General features: G+C 51.1%; 2 protein-coding genes and 1 non-coding gene across 5 annotated transcripts in view; 1 reads left to right on the top strand and 2 right to left on the bottom strand.

The window, feature by feature from the left end:
- LOC122366744 (DNA polymerase epsilon catalytic subunit A-like) overlaps positions 1-17,578 on the bottom strand; it is a 56,786-nt gene that overhangs the window by 8,584 nt on the left and 30,624 nt on the right. For all 3 annotated transcript variants that reach the window (XM_043339285.1, XM_043339287.1, XM_043339286.1), the window contains exons 3-27: positions 16,351-16,477; positions 15,782-16,000; positions 15,351-15,479; positions 14,795-14,892; positions 13,695-13,935; positions 13,225-13,374; positions 12,674-12,840; positions 12,209-12,341; positions 11,661-11,774; positions 11,186-11,398; positions 10,732-10,821; positions 10,099-10,204; positions 8,202-8,400; positions 7,740-7,881; positions 7,283-7,402; positions 6,694-6,842; positions 5,933-6,020; positions 5,527-5,676; positions 5,129-5,218; positions 3,899-4,011; positions 3,588-3,738; positions 3,092-3,306; positions 2,603-2,786; positions 2,097-2,255; positions 492-668 (exon numbers count right to left, since the gene is read on the bottom strand). In XM_043339285.1, the coding sequence (XP_043195220.1) occupies positions 492-668; positions 2,097-2,255; positions 2,603-2,786; positions 3,092-3,306; positions 3,588-3,738; positions 3,899-4,011; positions 5,129-5,218; positions 5,527-5,676; positions 5,933-6,020; positions 6,694-6,842; positions 7,283-7,402; positions 7,740-7,881; positions 8,202-8,400; positions 10,099-10,204; positions 10,732-10,821; positions 11,186-11,398; positions 11,661-11,774; positions 12,209-12,341; positions 12,674-12,840; positions 13,225-13,374; positions 13,695-13,935; positions 14,795-14,892; positions 15,351-15,479; positions 15,782-16,000; positions 16,351-16,477 (3,724 nt within the window). The remainder of the gene's footprint in view (positions 1-491; positions 669-2,096; positions 2,256-2,602; positions 2,787-3,091; positions 3,307-3,587; positions 3,739-3,898; positions 4,012-5,128; positions 5,219-5,526; positions 5,677-5,932; positions 6,021-6,693; positions 6,843-7,282; positions 7,403-7,739; positions 7,882-8,201; positions 8,401-10,098; positions 10,205-10,731; positions 10,822-11,185; positions 11,399-11,660; positions 11,775-12,208; positions 12,342-12,673; positions 12,841-13,224; positions 13,375-13,694; positions 13,936-14,794; positions 14,893-15,350; positions 15,480-15,781; positions 16,001-16,350; positions 16,478-17,578) is intronic.
- Trnat-cgu lies at positions 119-190 on the bottom strand. The gene has a single exon. It is a non-coding gene; the product is annotated as a tRNA-Thr (tRNA).
- LOC122366748 lies at positions 8,565-9,879 on the top strand. Its single transcript, XM_043339291.1, has 2 exons — positions 8,565-9,007; positions 9,350-9,879. The coding sequence occupies exons 1-2, from the start codon at positions 8,747-8,749 to the stop codon at positions 9,590-9,592; spliced, it is 504 nt and encodes a 167-aa protein (XP_043195226.1). The 5' UTR covers positions 8,565-8,746; the 3' UTR covers positions 9,593-9,879.

Here is a 17,578-nt window from a genome sequence, read left to right as displayed (position 1 = left end):
TGAGACATCACGAGCAAGAGCATAAAATACCACACACTGATACCGAAAAGGTTATGGTCGTGCTCGGACTTGGACGGCAGACGAAAACCACGAATAAACCGACCAGCGTCACGCAAAATGCCGCCTGTGAGAATCGAACTCACGACCCCTTGTTTACGAGACAAGTGCTCTGCCCCTGAGCTAAGGCGGCTGTGCCGCAACACATCTCCGCTGAACGGTGTTACAGGAGACTGTATTTCAGAACTGAATAACGGCATTTGAAATCGGCAGTGAGTATCTACTGAGGTAGTGAGAGAATCGACGGTTGAATGATGAGTCACTGATAAGAACAGAGCCAAAACCATTTGACTCATAAAATGGTCACAATCAAACGGCCTGCACTACAATCTTGTCTGTCAGTCTTACAGTCAAAACCTAATCTATGTAGTCACAATTTCCGTGTCACCGCCGACCGAACCCACTCCTGCGGTCGTGTCACTCGGCCTTATTACCTTATTGTCGCCCATGGTGGGCGGCGATCCGAGCGTCACGCGCCAGTTCTGTGTCAGCTCGGCGGCGTCCGTGCCGGACGCGGCCCGTTTCCGTTTGGTGACCATCGGCCGGTTACCGGTGGGCCCGGCTGAGGACGGGCCGCCCAGGTCCTCAATGTCACTGCACGGCGCACCATCCTGCAGAGGGAGCGAACGGAGGGGTCAGATGGGGTGCCGCTACCGTGGTTACTGAGGAATACCATCACGGTACTCCAGAAGCAAGGCGAAGGGATCTGCACCGGCAACAAGAGTGGTGTTTCGCTCGAAAAGTAGCGCCAAATATAAAATGACGATAACTCAAGTTTATGGTAGATCTTTTACAATAAAGATGAGCTGTCATCGTCAGATTAACCCTCGCCCATGTAGGGGGGGTTGGTGCAACCCCCCCCCCCTGAGGTTTTTCGGAAATAGTGCAAAAACGGCGGCGCGCAGCGCCGCCAAATTTTGGGTACCTTATGGGGCAAACCTTGCGCATCTTTTGATAAAAAAATTTGACCGGGTCATGTCAGGTCACGGAGTTATGACGTCACAAAGGGAACAGCCTCCGGCCGGATTTTCACAAACTGAGTGCCAACGCCCGAGGTTTCCTGCCGGTGGTACGGAGATCGGTTGATGGATCGTGATGAAACTTCCCATGCATGTTGGGGCAAGTATTGGCTATCATATGGTATAAGAAACTTGACCGGGTCAGGTCAGGTCACGGAGCTATGACGTCACAAGAGGAACAGCGTCCGGTACTATTTTTGAAAAGCGCCCGAGCCACTATTTTGCTAATTCTTGTCACCTCAATGGGAATATGCAGCAATATTAGCTTCTACAATCTATAGGGAGCAAATGGACCTCCCAAATCCAAAAATACAATCAGATTTCAAAAATTTAAATTTTGATTTTTCGAATTTCTGCCGCCGACTGTGACCTTGCCGACTTCCGGCGCTCCCAACGCGCCATTTTTAGAGCTAGGGAAACGAAATACATACCAAACGATAGAGAATTGATCAAGGAACACGATAGTGAAGGTTTCAAGTCGATATCTCCCACCGTTTTGCCGCAATCGCCGCCGAAAGTTGAAAAAAGTCTATTTTTCCGAAAATTTGACCTTTGACCGGTCAAAAGTAGGTCAAATGTTGACCTAGGACCAAAAAATATACCACCAATCGCGAGATCTCGGCGAGAGCAATCCGTTGGTCTTTTCCGCTAAGCTCTACGACGCTCCGTTTTCAAACGCCAAGGGGGGGGGGGGGTCGCACCAACCTTGCCACCTTCGCCCCCTGCATGGGCGAAGGTGGCATATCGCCGTTTACGGGCGAGGGTTAATGCCATGAATTGGATACAAGTAGCGTCAAAACTAAAATTTGAGCTATCATACGCATAACACACTGCTTTTAGTGAGCGCACATTTCAAGCATTGCAATGTAACATTGTCATATTCGTCCCAAATCCACATCCGAATACGCATTACCCGCAATTGTCACATAGTATGAACCCTGAAAACTCGAGGATATATTTATTCATCGATAACCTGGCCTCTCGTCGGCTAACCACTAGCCCAGCGGCCCGGCCACCTACCGTCTCGCCACCGTCCCGTGGCTCCCGCGGCTGCTGCGGCAGCGCCGGCCCGGCGCGGAACATGTCCGATATTTTGCGCTGTTTGAGCGTGTCGTTTTTCTCGATCATCCTCTTGTGAAGCCAGTCGGGATGCTGGACGCGGGGTACCGGGTTCGGCACCTGGCGGAAGCGGAGGGGGGGGGGTAAGGAGTTCGTAAAGGGGTACTAAAGGCACGAGACATATGGCAACGAACACAGGAGTGGTTCGGTGGCGATCGGAAAATGAAAACGAGCGTTAATAAAAATTGCCGTACCGGGCATTCCTAGTTGATTTCAAAGGCTCATCATAACGACTTTGATACGAATCATCCTCAGCGATAGCAACAATACAAAAATAAATAAATCGCTTCAGTCTATCAGTATTATTTAATATTTACCAAATCCACTATCGGGACATTCTATCAAGTGATGTCGCCTACCACCTGCCCGGCAGCTGCAGGACTGGCTAGTCACGTGACCTGACTCACCCCCTGCAGGGCGGCCGGAATGGTGATGATCTTCTGAATGGTGCCGCCCAGCCGCTCGATGTAGTAGCTCCAGTCCAGGATCTGACGGATGTCGAAATCCTTCAGCGACGAGTCTTTGAGCCAGCGGCGTAGGTAGTGGCGCTTCACACTCGGCTCTGCCTGGAAAATCGCCAGAGGCACCGCTCTGGAGGAAAGGGAGGGTGCGTGCTGTTAGAATAGGGCATAGCATCAGAAAGGACAATGCACACAGCTGTGCACAACTATCTATTCCCTATTTTACGTCTTCACCAGTGTCAAACATTGTGCTGATTGTGTTATAAATATACATTTAAAAGGTATTACTATTCAATCTTAAATTTCTTCTTAGCCTGAAAGTCCCTCCTGATCTCATCACATAAGAAAAAGGAACGCCAAAACACCGCCCGTCGCTGACTCCCCACTCCCCAGCCTCCTCTTAGCCCCCGCCCACTCTCCGTCCTTCTCTGTTACCTCTCGGTGACGGGCGCTCCCTCGGGTTTCTTGCTGATGATGTACTGGCAGGCCAGGCCGGCCTCCTTGACAATCTCGTCCCCGAGGAACTCCGCCAGCCGTCGGGCCGTACTGATGGAGGTGGACTTTTGGGCGCCGTAGTCGGCCAGACTGCGCGACATGCTGCGGTTCTCGGCAATCAGCTCAAACAGCTCAGAGTCCGGCATGTTGGCGCCCTGAGGACCGACGAACGGGGCCGGAGGGAGCGGCATAAACATCAGCAGCTGCAACTCTAGAAGCCGGAGTAGGATGAGTCATTATGAGACATAGATTCAACGCAAAGAATGTGGAGCCCAACAGCGTACCTCGTCGTGGCTCACCCTTCCCGCTCCTCCGAGACCCGTCCGTCCAGGGCGTCATCACCACACCATTACCACGTCACCAACACACGATTACCGTGCCATCAAACCGTCATTACGTCGCCACCATCAGGCCAACACAGCCAGCCGGTGCGTACCTTGCTGTAGAGCACGTCCAGCCAGTAGTCGGCGATCTTGGCCACACTCTCATACACCTGCTCCAGAGTGGAGCCTTTGAGGAATGCCTCGAACACGGACGACTGGAAGATCTTGATGAGCTGCAGCTCGCCACGACGCTTCACCTCGAAACTGCAGACAAGGGGAAGGAGGGTAGTGATAGAGTATTGACTGGAGTAAAAGTGAGCCGTGAGAGTATTAAGTAGAGTATTTCATTAATTACAGGCGGCTGCATAACATCGAGCAAACTGTACCAGTGTGTCGATCGATCGGACACAAAAAGCTGACTTACCCTTTCAGCTCTGCCAGCGATCCGTCGAAGTTGAAGACGGCGTAGCGTTTCTTTAGTTTCTTGCCCTCCTCCTTTGAGGCGGGTAGCACCATGGCCAGATAGGGACCGTCCACCTGAGGGCGACATACTAGAGCCTTAGTCCGGGAGGGGAGGGAACAAGGGAACCCCATACAAGGGGACCCCTGCCATAAATGAGAGGATACAAACGTCAAACATGTGAAACCACCAGCCACCGATAGGGTAAGGGCGGGTAAGAGTACGCGGGCGATAAGAGTACGCATCAGCTGTTTCGGTTGCTTAGCAACGCGGGTTTGTCGAGTTCATGAAGTGACATGAAGCCGCCAGTGCGTGCATGTCACCAACGGAACGTGGGCGTTGAGCGGCGACGCTGTTGAGTTTAAGGCGATGAATATTATTTTCGAGCGTTATGATATTATTATGATATGGTACAATAATTTTGATACTTGGCAGTTGAGATAAGGTACATTTCCGTGATTGTTGTGGGAAACTTGTGAGGTTATCTGGGGAAATACTGTACAGTGCAATATTCTGTTTGCGAAGTTTTGCACAACGTTTCGGGGTTGTTTTGTGCGCGAATTGCATGTACGGTAAGAGGACGCACTGTTCAGGAGGGTAAGAGTACGCAGAATTATACATTAAATCGAATATACAGAAATATAGAATTATTAATCTATCGCTCAATGACGTTTGTTTTGTAGGTATATCATCAATGGAGCACTGTGATGCAGATGCGTACCCGAAATTCTTCCAAATACCAGTTATTCTCCTTTTTGATTGTGCATTTTTTTTAAGAAACACACGACATGATTATTTCCTGATTTATAGACTTGAAAGATTTATTTTATGTTTTTCCTTTTGGATACTAGAATTAACTTAAATGCCTTCTGAGTTTGAAGTTAAGCATTTGGACAGTGCAAGCTGCATAGGTGTGTGTTCACATGCTTGCGTACTCCACCCGCCTGGCGTGCGTACTCTTACACACCCCATATGGTAAGAGTACGCAAGTGCAACGGTTCAGAAAATGTCAGTTTTAGACCACTTCCATTTACGCTGAAGGATCGTTGCCCCATGGGTTGATGGCTAATTCAATGAACTTTAATATTCCCTATTTGCGATTTCTTTCCTTCAAATATTAAACAAATGAGAGCAAGAAATCCACTAAGTGCGTACTCTTATACGACTTCACCCTACATCGGCATACGAGCGTACCTCGAAGAAGATGGAGTTTTCCTCCCGCACGGTGTAGCTCAAAGACTGGGCGTCAGCCAGGTCGTGATACTGGTCGTTGGTGAAGTGATCCTGAAAGAGAAGAAGAGAATGGTCGTTCACACCATATCAATACAACGGAGCCAGACCTTGAAATAATGTTGGCACATCATGTATCATCATGTATCATGTAGCATCATGTATCATGTAGCACATCATGTAACTCGTAGCAGGTTACACCATTGCTGTTTCTGATACCGCTCATCCCACCAAGTAAGGTCGCCAAGTTCCCTACTGCGACCCGCACACTCCCAACTTAGCGTCCGACTGACGCCTAAACAGCCCGGTCGGACGTCCAGGTCGGATGCTCGGTCAGATCGACGGCAGAAGACGGGACCCACCTTCACCATCAGGTTGAGCACCGCGTTCGGAAAGCTGATGGTGACCTTGGCCTTCTTGGGGTTGGTCGTCTTGATGACGTAGTTCTCGGGGAAGGAGGCCGGCAGGATGCACCAGATGCCGTCAGTGTCCAGCTCCAGCGGACGACCCACCTGGGGGAGGTCACAGGTCAGGTCACGGGTTAGGGCACATGTCAGGCCAAAACGCTAGCTTAGATAGCATATTCAGATAGCTTAGTCAGCATGCATCTCTCACGATTATTTGATTGTCCTTGGAAGAAACTGACCTTGCGATTCGATGGGATTCGTTAACACCACCCGACGGATACCTCTCCTCACCCATTCATGAATTTCAAACATCACCCTCTCTCACTAACCCACCACGTAACGCCTCACGCCACCCACTGACCTGTTCGATGATCTCCCTGGCTCGGGTGATTAGTCCGGCACCCGTGTAGCACACAATACCGGCCATCTCCATACTGTGCCAACGCGCTCTAGAGGACACAGCGAGAAAACAGAATATACGGGGGTGACAGGCAGCTGTGACACGACGGTGGTAAGGTTAGGGGCAAGTGCGATGGTGGTACGAACGGTTGCGACAAACGACGGAGTTAATGCGCACAAGTAAGAGGATACCAAATGAAAATGGCGCCGATAGTGTGTTCAAGATACATAGCACAACGAAAATTCAGATTCAACGGTTACACATGATTTGGGGTGCTGGGCCTCGTTTCATAAAGCGAATCCGTAACTTACGCCGATCTTTGGTCTTGTATTGCAAGTGCATGTGAAGCGATAAAGTTATATCCCCCTTTCCCTTCTGTTCTTGTTAGAAGATAAACATATTCAACGATTCAAACTATCGTCATCGCTTCTGATCACATGCACTTGCAATTCAAGACCAAAAACCGACGTAAGTTACGGACTCGCTTTATGAAACGAGGCCCAGGACTCGTTCATTCAGATAGCACATCTATTTAATGTATGCAGAATTAACATATTGGCAAAATAAAATGTAACACCAACTACGCAAAAGGGCAAGGGCAAAAACAACGGGTAAAAACGGGCATATCTCAACCCAACATAAAAAGCGTCTCAGTAAAATGAACGGCACAATGCTAATTGCTCCAAGATTATTGATCGATTTCTGGGCCCGTTGACACCTACCCTTTTCGCATGACGTATCCGTAGAAGGAGTTGAGGATGCACTTGTGCGCCAGCTGTAGCGAGTCGTAGAGCACCACGCGGCTGTTGGCCGACTTAATGGCGCTCACATCACCCGAAGACTGAGCGTCCGAGAGCTGCTTCTTGGCCGTCTGACAGTCAGGGCAGGGGGTGAAAGTCAGGTTAGGGCAGGAGTTTGGGGCGTAAAGCAAACATCACTCAGGTCAGACAAGTGGGCGAACGCCAGCTCACTGCGTAATCCTCGATACTTCAGTTAACCAATATTAATGTCAAGGCACAGAAGTCACATATGCAGTAAGGTTCCGAATAATCTTTTACATACATCACTTGGTCTCAGAGATGAAGCAAAAAAAAAAAATGAAGATAATCGAACTTAGCTCACTCAGCCACCGCAGAAAACACAATCGCATAAAAAAACACCTCACTCTAGCGACTATTTCAGCCATCCGCTGCTGTCCGTAGCCCTGGGAACCCAAATCCTTTTCGTTCAGCCTGTTCATTACCTACTCCATGATGCCCCTCCCCCCACATTTGGTACCCCGTACGCCGGGCGGCGGCGACAGCACCGTACCTTGTTTAACGCCTTGTACTCGTAGCGACGATCACGGAAGGCCCGCACCGTGTCCACGTAGAAGCTGTTCTCCCTCTGACAGATGGTGGTGCGTCGCTCCTCCATTCGGGTGATGTGCACCTGACGTGGGTTTGGTTGTCAAAGACGGTACAATGTGCCGCTTTAGCATACGGGACAATACGGCAGTGGCGGCAAGGAAAATAGTCACAGAAGGACAGGACGGCATAGCGAAGGAAGTACGGGACGTTCAGCCGGACGTATCGGAAACAAGAGCGGACAGTCACACGCTAGGACAGATAAAGAGCTACGGGAAATAGTCGGTCATGCGGAAACAGCCAGGATCGTAAGAATATCACATCCTGAGGCCGAACAAAGATCACAAGGGAAACAAGAGCAGAGTGAGGCGACAGAATGAGCGGTCCAAGCCAGCGTCCGCGGTGTCATTCCCGTGCCTCACCTTTTTGTATGCCCGTCGGCAGTACTCTGACAGCCGCTTCTTCTCGATGGTGGCCTGTTCGTCCTTGCTGAGCTGGTGAAAGGCGCGATCCTTGGCTCCCGGCTCCGGCACCCCGCCCGGCTCCCGCACGTACGGAGGGAACCTGCAATGGAGTGGGAGAGGGGTGATATGTTAGTCAGGACATGAAGGTAGCCTGTCTTACACGGAGTAGCATCCAGTACAACGCTGATCCAGTGACAACGCGGAGTGGCCGCTGATGAAAAAGAAACGGCTAATGAAAGACTATGCAGAGACACTTAAAAACAGCTTAACCGACAAGTCTTCAGTGACATTACTTAGAAAAACAATCGCTGAAATAAAACAAGTAGAGATGGTGGGCGATTCCACTTAAAACAATCATATCAAACATTTGTTTACGCCACTTTTACGCGCCAGCCAGCTCCACTCTCTGTTCCTACTGACCTCTCCATCTCGAGCTGCTGTCGGATGTGCTGCAGCTCGTTCCGTTTGGCCGGCATCACCTCCCCTCGCCACATCCAGCTCATGGTGCGCTGGCAGCGCGCCCCCGGACGGTTGAAGTCGCACGCAGCGCACGTGGCTTCGTCCACCATGGCGGACGGCTGGAGTCGGTTTGTGAGGATGATGTTCGGGTACATCGCGCCTGGAGATAGAAGAGCGGGCGGTTAACTTGCAGTCAAGGCCGAGTAAGAAAGAAGGCCATATGGATGTGGTGGGGTTAATCTCGTGTCGTAGTGACGTGAATTGCAGCAGGCTGAGGTGTCGTATATTAAAAGAGCACGAGAGAAAAGAATAATAAAAACGAACGTCACAAATCAATACAAACGTTTTTTTTTCAACATTTTCGATAGTTCCCACGAAAACATTACCTCCAAGACCATCATTCGCAAACAGTTTAATTAATTTCCTAGCATCGCCATTCTAAATACCAGTCAAATCAATCAGCAAGAACCTAATCACCGCCTCCCCGTCATCACCCGCCAGCAACCATGGCCAACTGTTTCACACACGGCCACCACCTGCCGCGCACCACGAGCCAGTGGGACTCTGCGCTCGTCTGGTACCTGCAGCACAGTGACAAAGACATCAACCCAGGCCCGCCGCCTCCGCCGCCTCCCACAGTGGAGCGCGAGTGGCGTGAGACCCTGCACCGCATGCGACGAACCAACTTCAGCTGTCTGTACAGCGCCATGGACGACGGGCCGTCCTATAAGGCCGTCACCGACCCGCCCTTCACCGCCAGCACAGAGGTGAGAACCGGGCACCGTGTGGAGGTGAGAACCGGGCACGGTACGGAGGGGTGAGAACGCGGCAGCTATACAGATGTGAGTCAGCCGCGATGCGGGGATGAGAGGCGCGATACATAAGTTAGAAGTTAGGAGGCTAGTAATTGAGAAAGGAACGCGACGCAGATGTAAGGACTGGGTACAGTGCAGTGAGGACAACGATACTCGGCAGAAAATTGACGAGGATGTAAAACGTTGAGAATAAACAAACCGTCCATTACAAAATAAGAAATGAATGAGGCCCGTCATGTCTCATCCTAGTCTCTCCCAACTCCTGACGGCTATCTCCCCTCTGCGTTTCCCCAGAAACGGCTGCAGTTCGACGACAAGTTCCAGCACCCGCTGTACGAGCCGACCTCGCTGCGTCACGCCGTCGAACAGCCGGTAACGGGCGTGATTCCGCGCACGTACGCGCCGCCTTACGTGCCGCTGCCGGGAGCCCCAGCCGAGCAGGTAGCCGAGTATGAGAAGTATGAGGCGGCGCGGCGCCGATGGCAGGGTACCACCTCGGCGCGAGCCGAGACACCCGGACACACTGTGTTCCATTGACCAAAGGGAGGGGTCCAGGCAGGGGAAGGGATGAATTGTCGTTACTTAAAATGAGAGGTGCCACAAATAAGTGATCAGTGTCATGCACTTTTACGATATGCATGCATGCATGAATCGGTAATTCCAAGAAAACAGCGAGTCCGAGTAATAACTGAAGAAGAAGATGCATTTGTTCACAAATGTCCAGGAAATTGTCATGTCGATCACGAAAAAGTGCTGGTAATTATAGCCATTGCAGATGTAAATTCTAAAACAGTGTCCACCGATTAATAAACCGTCCTTGTCAATCAGTAATTGCTGAATCAAGTAATGTGAAAACAATTAATTTGATCAAATGCTTCCCTAAAGGCCACTTCATTCGATACTGAGCAAAGAAACGCAGCGTGACACACTAAAACCATGCCAAGCTGCAGTCGCGCATCTCACTCAAACGGGGCAACCAAACTGCTGCAGGGAGCCGCCTCCCGTGGTACTCCCTGACAGCCCGCCGCCCGAGGTACACTCACCCACGTCCAGATGGTAGATGATGGGGTTCTCCAGCCGGTTGGGCGTGTCCCTCAGGTCCTCCAGCTTGGCCCGGACCTCAGACAGCACCTCCTCGTAGTTGGTGACCTGAAGGAAAAACAGGACGCATCAGTAGGTAAGGGCCATGAAAGGTCATGGTCAGCCGCTTGATTAACGACCTGTCAATGGCCACAATATTGCCAGGTTCGGTTAGAGAACAGGTCATAGAGCAAGTTCAGAGGTCAGGTTACACTAGACTCTAGAGTCATGTTGTCAGCATTTCGAATATTTCGTTTCTAAGAGAAGTGGTGACCAGGCAGATGCCAGGTAATGGATCACAGTCGGCGTGCACTGTCATAGTCGCGAATAAACCAACGCCCATCGGTCAAACAGCCGAAGCAGAGCTCACTGGCCGGGCACCGGCTGAGGCTGTGACAGCAAAACACCACGGCCAAAGCCATGGCAGTCCAGTGGCACCAGTCCACATGGCATGTAGGTAGTCCGCCACATAGTGGCATGGCATAGTGGCAGTCCACATAGTATGTAATTCTCGCCTTATCGTCACAATCACACAGGGTCGTCTAAGCAAACCCTTCCCAGCGGCCGGAGCGGACCTCTCGAGGTGTTTCACCCACCTGCTCCATCGGTATCTTCTCTTCCACTTCAATGGCGAACCGCAGCGTGGCGTCAGCGTTCTCTAATAGCTTCTGGAACGCCTCAGGTACCTGACGGCCGTGCGATAGGGAAGGTTAGCGCTAGGTTGAGCGTTAAGAATGATAGAAGTTCAAGAGGAGAAAGCATTTCAATTGCAGTGCAAAATGTTGCCCAAAGCAGCATACGTGAACAACTGTTCCACCTTTGTAGTAAGGGCCCAGTAATCTGTATCAGATAAAATGTATTTCTTAAGCTAGAGCTCAAGACCAGACTAATCACAGAAGGCTGCTACGAACTGAGCAAATCGGCCGGCATGCAACTGAAGAGAGGCATCCGTACTGTCCACTACGCCACCCTTCCTTCCCGGCCGGCGGTAGGCCCCTCCACAGCCGGCGATAGGCCCCCTCCAGTCGGCGGCAGCGTCCCTCCACTCACCATTCTGAATCGGCACGGAATGTCGGCGCGGAACACACCCGACTCGATAGCCTCCACGTGTCCGCCCACGTAGGTCTCGCTGTCGAGCACGTGGCCGTCCTCGGTGATCTTGTTGTGCACCGTCTCCTGCTTATTGGGGAAGACAATGTTGACTTTGAAGGCCTCCACCATGAGCAGCGCCTCGCAGAGGGTGCCGGAGCCCTTCCGCAGCACCTGGGTGGGGAGGGGAGGGTCAGACGGAGCAAAGTCTCAGAGCACAGCGCAGACAGAGTACGGCTGCGTACGTAATATTGCACTAGAATTCTTTTATAAGAAAACGCGAATGATTCGTACTTGCCACTTTGTATTTGCGAATCGTAAAAATCGTTTTACAATACCAAGTACAAGAGCTGAGCGCGGCCCTCTATCCCTCTCCCCGAACGTCTAAGCCCGAGTCTGGCCTGCCGTGCAGTGCGCCGCTGCCCGACGATCTCACCTCATCGGGGTCCATCGGCAGGATGGTACACAGCGCAAAGATGAAGGGGTGCACGTACTTCATGTACAGGTAGTAGGTGGCCACCGCGTCAGATACCGAGTAGTTGGACAACACCTGAAAGAAACAACAGCAACAAAATGTCAGTCTAACGCTCATGCCAGAGGCAAGCCAGCCTATTATAATGCCTGGCTCGAAACTTGATCCGTATGCCAAGGAGTCTCATTGCGCTTCCTTCTGTCTGAAAATGCCTTCCCAGACATAAACCCAGCCCTCATTATACGAAGATTACGAACTGGCGTGTCCTACTTAGCAGGTACTCATTCACAGACGTGAGCCAATATTTCCAGAACGTGATTTGTGACCTTCATCCCTAAACGTGATCGGTGTCTCCTGCACTCCGAGGTCTGCTTCGTTCAGCCCAAGAACATGAGATGCCTTCCCTTCATCCCCACAAGCGCGAGCAATGTCCCCTCCATTCTCTAGACACAAATCATGCCTCTAGTCATATAATCAAGTCATAATCTAGTCAACATAAATATGCCACCCACCTGCGGTTCCTCGTTGGCCATGCGGCACATGTCTTCCGGGTTCAGCTCCACAGGATCGTACCGCAGCTTGGCTTTGGCCACGGCCTTGAGGTTCTGCGAGCCCACGGGCAGGTAGGAGTCGCGCCGCACCCAGCTGGGGACGATAGGGATGGGGGCAAGGGTTAATTAAAGCGAACGGCTGAACGAACGACGCAAATCTAACTGCGTAGGTACTGTTCCACTACTGTCCCTAGAGCAAAACAAAGTATCATTGACCAGCACCTGACATGACATTCGAATCAAGATGATTTAACTCTCAATAGCTATATAAAAATGTTACCGAAATAAACGACAGAATCACATATGTATACATCGACGCATGGCAACCAATAACTTGCACACAATGAATGACACAACCACACTATATTTAAGCACTTCCATGATAGATAACAGTATTTGGCCCGATGCCGCTGCCGGCGGACCCACCACAGGCAGTCCATGTGGATGCTCGGGCGCGACACGTAGATGCCCTCGTTGTTCTTGGAGAAGCCGATCTCTTTGGCCATGTCCAGGCCATGCACGGCGGCGCGTCCCTCGACGAACGGCCAGTCGAAAAAGTCGCCGTTGTAGGTGACGAAAATGTGCGGCCGGATCTGGGGACAGGGAGGAAACGGAGGGGGGGAGGGGAGGGGCGACGTCAACTAACGTAGCAAACGAGGTAGCAGTGTGCCGATCGAACAACAAAATTATGAAGACAGTCAGGAGCTAACTAACTAACATAGATCAGTCAGGCTATATCGTCACTACGATCCAGGCTGCGACGCATTTCAGAGCAAATCGATTAATGTAGAACATATTATTAATTCGAATAGTCAATCAGCAATAACTCACGTCAAAGTTCAAGAGCATGACGGCCGGCGTGCCCTAGTGACGGTTGCTATGCCACTCAAACTTTTCATAAATACGTTCTGAAACACCAGCTAACTATAAAGCGTTACTCTCGGTACAGCTGCCCCTAAACGGAACGCCAGCCGCACCTCCAGAATGTGGTCGAAGAAGCGCTGTATGACGGCCGCCTCGTTCGGCTCGTTGAATATAATGAACGGTCCCTCGAACTCTGGCTTGGGCGTGTACTCAAAATCCTCGATATCCTGACTGACGATCTCACGGTTTGTGATCAGATAGCCCTGTGAGGAAGAGATTACACGTGAGTGGGAGGTTGAAGGCAAACATAAGTCGTTCCTATTTCAGTCACCCATGGAAGCACGGACGGCTGAGACCCAAGAGTAGCATGATAGTGCGACAAATTGAGCCTAAAAGAAATGTGAAAAAAATATCGCTCAGCTAGACACATCTGCTAACGCTGAGGCTTAATTCAGCGAGAAATTTTCAATAGGGTAGTTTACTGGCATACTTAACAAATTAAAGCTGACATGATTTGAACTACATCATCTCCCTTCCCCCTTCCCCACATACTACTCCCCTTCTTCCGCCGAAGTTTGCCCACCTGGCCGTCCACCATATATGAGATCATCATGATCTGGTCCGTCTTGACGTCTGGAAACTTGAGCGGCAGCTTGGTCGTCTCGATATCGTAGGCCAGCACGATACAGTCGGGCCACTCGAGTAGGTCGGCGCGTAGGGTGATGATCGGCGGCTCCTGGCCGCGGCTCCGCACCGAGTACCACTTGCCGATGAAGATGTGTTCGTCGATGCTGACCCGCACGTGGTAAGGAACGTCGTACTCCCTGTGGCAGAGGGGTACGTGGTGTTGTTTATATGGGAGAGGGGCAAAGAAGAGATACGAGGCCGCGGGGAGAGCTGGTTAAGTCACGTGAGAGAAGAAATATGATATATTTTGCTGTAGCTAGGTAGCAAGGATTGCACGCCGAATTCCAATTTTGATATTTTGTGTTTAGCTAAATGGCGAGATGGCGTTGTAATCCTCCAGACGAGGCTCATTTGGGTAATATTTCGATTAACACTTAGAAGTTACTCTCAGGCTTCCTCATCCATGAAAAGAAAAAGGATACAACGAATTTACAATGCTCAACGAATTTACTCGACAAAGGCTAGCAAGGTGACTCACGACTGCTCGTCTTTTCACGTGAAATAGGAAATCGGAAGCAACAGGCGGGACGGACCCTCGCTGTCTCATACGCCGGGCTATTTCCAGCCGGGTCCACGTCAGCCAGTGGCGATAGTGGAATCCCCCGCCCGTCTGTCCGGCTCCCACAACCCACCCGGCGGACCTCTCGCTCACTCCCGGATACCGTCAGAGGAGCCGTGAGGTCACCGGGCGGAGCACATGCCCACGCTAGCTCCGGTAGGGAAGCGGACAGCATCTTCCAATCGTCACAGCGCAGGCCCCCACTCCCCTCCACCTCACACACTCGGCTTTGTGATTCAGCCTGTCACCGCCGGTAAAGCCTGACCGTTATACCTGCTAGGGGAAGCGTCGCCGAGAGAAGTGTCTGACTCCATATCCCTTCTCCCAACCACACTCTGCCCAGGGGATGGTTGCTGAACCCGTACCCCTTCACCAGGGAGAGTATCAAGAAGGATTTCTCCCCCACTCCAGAACGCTCAGCCGGTCGTCAGTCGTACCTGATGTCAATGACGTTGTCCATCTGGTTTTTGTTATCAGTGACTTCATCGCCGCCGGTGCCGGTCATATGAGACGTCAAAAGCTCCGAGTAGGCCGTCTGAAAACGGCACAACAGTGTTAGCAGTCAGCGGTGACCTGAGCTCAGAGGTCATTATGATGAGCGGTGAGCGGTGACATGAAGTCCACAAAACTGGCTGTTAGAGCCGGTGGACAACCGAGACAACCAGGCTGTTAGCTGTGTTAAGTTAGATTGTCAACACAGCTAACAGGATGGATTGGGTGGAAACTGAGCCGTACAACGATACAATACTCACAAATATCAGAATCAGACCAAGGATAGAATACACTCGTGAGACCATTACACGCATTGGGGACGCAGTGTGGTAGGACACCTCTTCGTCCGCCACTTATTTTCAATGCAACTCCTATCCGCCCCTACAGGACAACAGCTTCCGACAAAGCTATTTGTAGCCTCCTCCCTGTTGTACATAAGGCAGCAGGAAGTAGATAGTCTTCCTCTCTCCCGTGACTGAGCAGCGGTGAGTGAGCACCCACCTGCGACTCCCGGCGCTCGCGGTTGCGCCGCACCGCCTTCACCACGTCCTTCCGCACCTTCTGCAGCTCGTTGGTGGTCAGGAAGGACAGCTTCAGGAAGTTGCGCTTCAGACCGACCAGGTGGTTGGGCTGTCGGTGACGGACAGAGGTCAAGTGAGGTCACTGGATGGGACTGCATGCAACCCCTAAAACATCGCCTACAAGCCCAATAAACAGCATACCCCCTTTCCTTTTCCTAAGGCCACCGTACGACTCACTCAACGGTGAATTTCTCTTCACAGTCGGGCCCTTTCGGCCTAATACGTGAAAAAATTACGCTGGAAAACAAGAATTCCAAAATAATTTTACCTCCTAACCCACCCACCAGCATCCAACTTGTCAACAACCAAATTTTGGGTTTAACGGTCAGACTCCTGCCCCTCCGCACCCACCAGATCGAGATCCTCCTTGGAGACGGGCTCCACGGCGGCCAGCACTCCGGCGTACTTCTTGGACAGGAAGGCAGCGATCTCCTGGTGGGTGCCCTCCTCGGGTAGGATGTAAAAGTACGGCTTGAACGGCAGCGACACCTTGAAGCGGGCGCCGCTCTCCTCCAGGAAGTAGTAGTCGACGGCGGCCACCAGCCGTTTGTCCTCGTCCAGTATCTCAGTCTGGCGACCGCGTAGTGGTCAAGCGATGCGTTAAAAACGCACAATGTCGCATGATAGAGCCACATTTAAACAGCTACATCGAGGCGAATCTGTCTTAATAAGATGCAACCCACTTCCATGTTTGCGACTTCCAAATTATTCGAAATTACATGTTTTCAACCAGCAATAAAAACAGCAACGATCAAAACAAGATAACAAATCCTGTTCACTTCAGTTCGGTTTATTTTTTCTCCAAAACATAAAAAGCTCAGCCAAGGCCAAACCAAAGCCGGTTCAGCAAGGTAAGAACCGTTTAGCCAGGCCTCTGGCGCCAAGAGGACAAGACGCAGGCCAGGCCAGGTCACACTCACGGCGTGGAAGTTGAGCAGCCACCCGACCCTCTCGCGGCCATCGCGGGCGCGGTCGAAGCCGAACTTGGTATCGATGGCGTCATTCTCGAGGCAGGTCTGCAGTCGTCGCTCGGATGCGTCCTCCTTCCTGTGGAGCGAGACATAGGGTGGCCGTCAGTTGGAATTCCGAACAAGACGGCAACTTTAGAGCAGCCGAAAATGGTGGGCAGAACAGTAGGGTGGCACTTAATTTCGACTTTTTTAATTTCGACCGGGACGGGTAGCCATATTGTTCTACCTCACCAAAAAAATGATCTGTATGAAATTTTATCAAAAAATATTTATATTTAGAGGTAGCTCAATGGGGTCATACTTGGTACATATTGACAAAACCATACAAAACGTATATTGTGAACGGGGATTCAGATGTGTGTCGCGCCTTTCCAAGCATTGTCATATTTGAGCTGTAACACGTTTAAATGAATGATAGATGCCTTCCTATTTGTTTCATAACCACAGTGTTTCTCGCCGCAAACGCGCTGTGACGCAATGCGTGATTCAACCAATGGCCGTTCAGCGTAGTTTAGCTTATTTTGTTCGGTGACGGTAGCCCGCTGCCAGGCGTGCAACTTCAGCTCTTCTCTCGTATTACGATGGTTGGGAAGGGTCACGAGACTGCTAGCACTTACCGGGGTTACATGGGCAAATAAATGCGCATCAAGAATGGTTTTTCTTCGCTGAATATTGTGATCCGTTTGTAATACGCATTTACTCTGCTCATGTATCCCAGGTTACTGATGCGCAGGGGGACACTGCCAGTGTACGGCCACAGGGCAGGTCTCCGTGTCTTCGTGATGTCAGGGAGAAGACGTGCACGTGAAAAAGATAAGTTGTGTTTTGCTTAGCTAGTTCAGAACATTTTTCGCTAGCCAGGCTCAAATTGACAGGCCGCAGCAAACGCTGTTCTAGAATTTCTCGATGAGTGAGAGTTGAAGGATTGAGTGAAAACTGAAAGCGCTCAGTTTTGACACAAGTGCATCGAACACCGGCCTCAATGCAGGAGCCTGCACGATCATCGAGCAGCGGCTCGAGCAGGACTTGCTCCACCTGACTTGCCACGACATTTACGAGTTTGTTCTATAAAGACATTTCCAGCCTGTCTCGGCCCGTCCAGCGGCCCGGACGTTGTTTTGTTTAAGCGCTTCCATAAAAAGTGGGCGTCTAGATGAAACGGAGCCATAAACCTTCA

The sequence above is a fragment of the Amphibalanus amphitrite genome, unplaced genomic scaffold, assembly GCF_019059575.1.
Source record: "Amphibalanus amphitrite isolate SeventyFive unplaced genomic scaffold, NRLGWU_Aamphi_draft 000828F_arrow, whole genome shotgun sequence".
Classification (NCBI taxonomy): domain Eukaryota; kingdom Metazoa; phylum Arthropoda; class Thecostraca; order Balanomorpha; family Balanidae; genus Amphibalanus; species Amphibalanus amphitrite.
The sequence above is the reverse complement of the archived record's forward strand: the minus strand, read 5'-3'. Positions and strand labels throughout refer to the sequence as shown.

Coding starts and splice junctions, on each gene's coding strand:
- LOC122366748 (XM_043339291.1), top strand. CDS start 8,747: ATGGCCAACTGTTTCACACACGGCCACCACCTGCCGCGCACCACGAGC. Junction 9,008..9,349: donor CCTTCACCGCCAGCACAGAG/GTGAGAACCGGG, acceptor GCGTTTCCCCAG/AAACGGCTGCAGTTCGACGA.